Source organism: Hordeum vulgare, chromosome 6H (genome assembly GCF_904849725.1).
Source record: "Hordeum vulgare subsp. vulgare chromosome 6H, MorexV3_pseudomolecules_assembly, whole genome shotgun sequence".
Lineage (NCBI taxonomy): Eukaryota > Viridiplantae > Streptophyta > Magnoliopsida > Poales > Poaceae > Hordeum > Hordeum vulgare.
In genome coordinates, this window is record NC_058523.1 from 422,469,544 (window position 1) to 422,475,593 (window position 6,050).

A 6,050-nucleotide genomic window follows, 5' to 3' on the forward strand; every position below is an offset into this window, starting at 1 on the left:
TAAATATAAGTCTCTTTAGAGGTTTTACTAAGAAACTACATACGGATGTATATAGATATACTTTAGATCGTAGATTCATCCATTTTATTTCGTATGTAGTCTTTTAATAAAATATTTTAAAAGACTTATATTTAGGAATGGAGGGAGTATCAATCTTTTCTTTTTCTTAATTAACACTAGACGAGACAAATCTTTTACCCCGTTTAAAACATAAAAATAAAACGGTCTACCATTCGGAACTCCCTGTCACGGACCCGCGGACGGTTGACCTCAAGTCGTGGAGCATTGATAAACACCAACTCGGCATGCCCAGCCATTTCCCCCGAATTTTCCCCGTCATCCCGGGCCAGTTCCTCAGAGCCCGCAACGCGCTCACGCAACACGTCTACAGCAGCCGGCCGCGGCATCACTGGCACACCGTCGGGGCCAGCGGCGATGGAGCACAGGCGGTGGGGCACGTCGGGGAGCGGGTCGCGGTACAGCTTCAGGACGTCGGTGAGCAGCCTCGCGGACATCGGCGGCGAGATTGTGGAGGCGGACCAGGCCGGCGGCGAGCTGGAGGCGAGCCGGGCCGCCGCGGACAGGGTGTTCGTGGCCGTCCCCGGAGAGGTCAAGCACGGGAAGAGCGCCCTGCAGTGGGCGCTGCAGAACGTGGCCAAGGACGGCGCGCAGGTCGTGGTGGCTCACGTCCACCGCCCCGCGCAGATGATCCCCATGAGTAAGGCTTCCTCGTTTGTGCCATTTTAGCCCTGACTTGTCTCCGAGGAAGAAGGCATCCCCGAAACCGGATGCCGATGCCATTTTGATTCTCAGTGAATGTGCGGTTCATCAAATTAATTGGATTTTGTTCGTTGGCATTTTCTATTTTGCTTTGGCCAACAGGAAGCCGAGCCAATGCTTAGACTTTGACTATGTAGAGTCCTCAGACCCACTTACTGCAGCAAATAATGCTACTACTAGATTTACACCGAACAGGCCTTGAAGTTCAGCAACACGGTTGGGTTTCTAAAAGCACCACCATTCCGTGTCAATGTAGCGCAACTTTGCTGTTTTTCGCAAAAAAAAAAAAATAATAATAAAAAAATCACAGGATGGCATCAGGCGTAAATATTATCAAACCATTTAACTGAAAAATTGCGTCCTCTACTCCCTCCGTCCGTTCCAAAATTAGTGTCGTGGTTCTAGTTCAAATTTGAACTAAAACAAGGACACTTATTCTGGAATGGAGGGAGTACTTTTATGTGGTCATTTAGCTTGAGAGCTTAGAGTAGACTTAACAGGACTTGTTTTTATCACATTTTGAACCCCGCTTGTCTTTCTGTTCTTCCAGTGGGAGCAAAAATGCATTACACCAGGCTGGATCCAGAACAGGTCAAGGACTACAGAAAGCAGGAGCTAGAGAAGGCATCGGAAAGACTGGATGAATATGTTGTGCTATGCACAATACTAAAGGTATTTTTTTCCTACATCTGCTACGTTTCTCTCACGTACGGATAAACTAACTAGTGAACTAACTAATCAGGGAAGATATCGTACAGCTCGCCTTTGGTTCGGGCCTCAAATCGACATGAAAATTTTCTCGGCTTTTTATTCAGGTGAAATCAATGGAGTGTAGTGGTAAAACAAATTCTAAAATTAACCTGAAATCCAAGTGCATAGGAAAAAAAATCTCATTCTTGAAACTTTTATTGCACAATTGAGTTTTAATTTTAAAGTGTATACGTAGGTAGAGTAAAATGGTAAGTGCATGTGGAGTTCATTATATATTTCTTTCAATTTTATTTGGTGCCTCAGCCCACTAGTTTACATGGGCATACCCTAAGGATGGGCTGTGCATGATACGTGGCCACTAAATAATCCAGTATGAACTAACAAATAGGATAATTTAAAAAGCATATGTGTATCCCGACTGCAAAATTTGTTTTTACCATTTTGTTTTCACAGGTTAGGTACGAGAATCTGCATTTACAATTTTACTTTGACAGGTCAGCTGTGAGAAGATAATAATTGAGAAAGATGATGTTGCTAAAGGACTTGAGGAGCTTATTGCCCTTCATGGCATCACCAAACTTGTCATGGGAGCAGCTGCTGACAAACATTACTCAAAGTATGGATCAAACACCTTGATAGTTCTCTTTTAATGCCATATTTTCGTAGTTAAGGTCTGCAGAATATCATCAGAATGAAGTGAATACACCGCAAATCTTGTTTGTTCCTGATAAGTATCAGTCCGTGTATGGTGCTAGTAAGAAACGAGAAACAATAAGTCTTGACATTGTATGATATCAAAGATAACATTGATGGCAAAATTGTAGGAAAATGAAAAGACCCAAGTCCAAGACAGCACTCAGACTAATGGAGGCAGAAGCCTCACCATGTATGATATGGTTCACTTGTAAAGGACAACTGATATGTACCAGGTAAGGTTAAGCCAACAGACTTGAGATCGGCACTTAGTTTACCTTTATATAAATCTCAGTATATTGCGTTGAACAACATATGAAAATTTGTTGACCTTACTTGTCAATGGCTCAATGCTGCAGGGAAGCAAACACAACCGTTCCTGTGATACCAGCATCACCTGCATCCACGGTTGCATCAACATTATCAGCGAGCAGCATGTCTAGCCACAGGAGATCAATTACGATCCACCAGTCAGAGAGTGAAGCACCAAGCTCAAACGGAAGTCCACAGCAAAATCTGAACAGATCGAGAACAGAAGTGATGCGGCATCACTCTCGAGGAGCTGGTGGTACACCACCTCAGGTATTTGAACCTTTGGAACTCAATGTGAATGCCAGGCCAACAAGAACACCATTGAGTTCTATGGATTCCTGGGAGGAATTTGGGAGGAGATCACAAGGCTCCTGGTACAATCTATCAAGGAATGATGAAGTAATCAGTGTCTCCGAATCAGCAACGCAGCATCCAATGCATGAGTCTGATGATGAGCACTTTTCGTCTCCTTTTCCTGAGCTCGTACGTATCACCTACTGTTATGTCGAAGTCTCACAATATTAATCAGCAAAGAACTCCACCTAATGAAATGCAACAGATAATGAAGTGTTTGTGCCATACAGGAGACTCCAGGTGCTGATGCGGAAATGTACGGTAGACTTGAGGAGGCTCTCCGCGAAACTCAAGAATCGAAGAAAGAGGTGTTTGAAGAATCAACCAAGCGCCGAAAAGCCGAACTTGATCTGCTTTCAGCTCTTCAAAAGGTAACTGGTTCTGAGCTCTGACCTTTACGCCAGTTCTTTTAAGGCGCGTAATTCAGATTGTAAAGCCCCTGAACTGAAACCAAGTAACCAACTAAAGACAATCTAATCCTACAGGCCAAGGAGTTGGAGAAATTGTATCACCATGAGACAAGACAGAGAAAAACAATTGAGGAGACACTCGTGCGACAGACGCAGGAGCTCGAAGAAATGAAAATTCAGTGTGACACGATATACCACCAACTATGTGATGCAGAAGAGCAGAAGGCCATGTTGGAGCAGCGCATAACCGAGATGGAGTCTGCTCTTAGAGAGATCGAAGAGAAGCTGGACACAAGCAAGTACCTTCTCGACGCGCTCCAAGCAGACAAAGAGGAGCTGCAGCAAGAGAGAGATGCCGCGATAACCACAGCAGAAGAGTTGCGCCAGAAGGGCGAGCAGAGAACTTCCATGGCCGCTGAAGCGTTAAGCACCGAGTTCTCCGCCTTTGAGCTCGAACAGGCAACTCGGAGCTTCGACGAAGCGCTCAAGATCGGCGAGGGCGGGTTCGGGTGTGTCTACAAAGGCTCACTCCGCAGCACAACCGTGGCTATAAAATTGTTGCACCCGAAAAGCTTGCAGGGCCAGTCAGAATTCAACCAAGAGGTAAATTCTTCAGTCGATCATCATTGGCGTCAGTTTGCAGAGTCGGTCATGTCTGATCCTGCAGTCACACACACCATGGCAGGTCGCTGTCCTCGGCAGAGTAAGGCACCCGAACCTCGTCGCGCTGATCGGGTCGTGCCGGGAGACGTTCGGCCTGGTGTACGAGTTCCTCCCGAACGGCAGCCTCGATGACCGGCTCGTGTGCGCGAACGGCACGCCGCCGTTGACATGGCAGGTGCGCACCAGGATCATCTACGAGATGTGCTCGGCGCTGACGTTCCTGCACTCGAACAAGCCGCACCCGGTGGTCCACGGCGACCTGAAGCCGGCCAACATCCTCCTGGACGCCAACCTGGTGAGCAAGCTGGGGGACTTCGGCGTCTGCCGCCTCCTGACGCAGTCCAGCACCTCCACCGCCACCACTCTGTACCGGACGAGCACGCCCAAGGGGACCTTCGCGTACATGGACCCGGAGTTCCTGTCCACGGGCGAGCTGACGCCGCGCTCCGACGTCTACTCCTTGGGCATCATCATCCTGCAGCTCCTGACGGGCAGGCGGCCCCAGAAGATCGCCGAGGCGGTGGAGGACGCGGTGGAGAAGCGGGAGCTGCACACCGTGCTCGACCCCTCCGCGGGGGCCTGGCCGTTCGTGCAGGCCAACCAGCTCACGCACCTCGGCCTGCGGTGCGCCGAGATGAGCAGGAGGCGCCGCCCGGACCTCGCCCGGGAGGTGTGGACGGTGGTCGAGCCCCTGATGAAGGCCGCCTCGCTGACCGCCAGGCGGCCGACGTTCGCCGCTTCATCGGAGGCTTCGCCGGACGAGGCTTCCACGCCGTCCTACTTCGTCTGCCCGATCTTCCAGGTACGTACTACGGTGCATGGCGTGACGATCGATGGATGATTTACGAGGTTGTTCAAATGAATCTTACAAAGTTATTCTTCTGTCGTGGGTGGTGAACAGGAGATGATGAGTGATCCGCACATCGCGGCGGACGGGTTCACCTACGAGGCAGAGGCGATCAGAGGGTGGCTGGACAGCGGGCACGACACGTCGCCGATGACGAACCTCAAGCTCGAGCACCGCGAGCTCACCCCGAACAGGGGGCTCCGCTCGGTGATCCTCGAGTGGCAACAACAGCATCGGCAGCGGTACCATGAGGACTGGAGATGACCAGCCCCCTGAACACGCACGAAATCCTGTAAATCGTGTACATAAAAGTTTGGATCCAGCAAAATTGTTCCAACGGACGGATTTACAGATAGTGATCTGGAAAATTGCGTGCATGTGCATGTAGTTGTTTAGAATCAAAAGTGGTTCGGTATTTTCATTGATGGTTACGGTTGCCTTTTATACAATCTGAAGAGACACAACGCTTCGGACACGCCGGTTCCTGCAAGAGATACGTCCGTGCAGAGGCAACCGCACGGAGGTTGGAAAAGGGGAGATTTCCCTAATTACATCTGTTAATCTTAACACTTTTCCTAACAGTAATGCTACATCGACGGACCCATACGGGGTTTTACGGACTCGGTTTGACGTGTCAAATTAGCATTGGATTAAGGTGAAGGAGGGGCCCACCCACCTGAAAATCAGGGGGGGCGGGGGTGGAGAGTATTAGAGGGAAGGTCTCCGTAAAACTCATGTAAGTGTCCGTATGTTTAGCACTTTCCCTCTTCCTAATCTACGTTTGGCCATGTAGAATCATCTCATGATTGTCAGGGTAGCGCTATCATCTCAAAAGGGCTCTTCTTCAAAAAGTACTTCCTGAAAACTTGATGAAAACCTGAAACATAAACTCACAAAAGATAGCACAATGTGATTTCATTAAACAAGGATATCTCAAGAAGAGACCCCCCCCCCCCCCCCGCGATGCGTGCAAGTCTCTAAGTCGTCTCATACCAATTCCATGAACATATTTCTGGAATATTGAGTTTGGTAGATACTTAGTAAATGAATCAGCAAGGTTGTCGCATGGTTTGACTTGCAAGATGCTTATTTCCCCTCTTTTGTGAAGATTATGGAGGAAAACACTTAGGAGAAATATGCTTAATGATATCACTCTTAGCCCCTGTTCGGCTCCTCTCCGCTCCACAACTGCAGCTCCTGGAGCGGAGGGAGCGGCAGCATAATTTTGAGGAGTCGTTCAGATCGAGCTCCTCACGTGGAGCGGAGTTCCAGGATTGGAG

The 6,050-nt window shown here is 48.8% G+C and overlaps 1 protein-coding gene across 1 annotated transcript; it reads left to right on the forward strand.

Moving 5' to 3' along the window:
- Window positions 1–316: 316 nt before the first annotated feature.
- On the forward strand, window positions 317–5,216 carry LOC123404699 (U-box domain-containing protein 33-like). Its single transcript, XM_045098647.1, has 9 exons — window positions 317–718; window positions 1,331–1,452; window positions 1,986–2,107; window positions 2,316–2,420; window positions 2,544–2,979; window positions 3,081–3,221; window positions 3,336–3,863; window positions 3,946–4,725; window positions 4,825–5,216. The coding sequence occupies exons 1-9, from the start codon at window positions 436–438 to the stop codon at window positions 5,032–5,034; spliced, it is 2,727 nt and encodes a 908-aa protein (XP_044954582.1). The 5' UTR covers window positions 317–435; the 3' UTR covers window positions 5,035–5,216.
- Window positions 5,217–6,050: the final 834 nt, after the last annotated feature.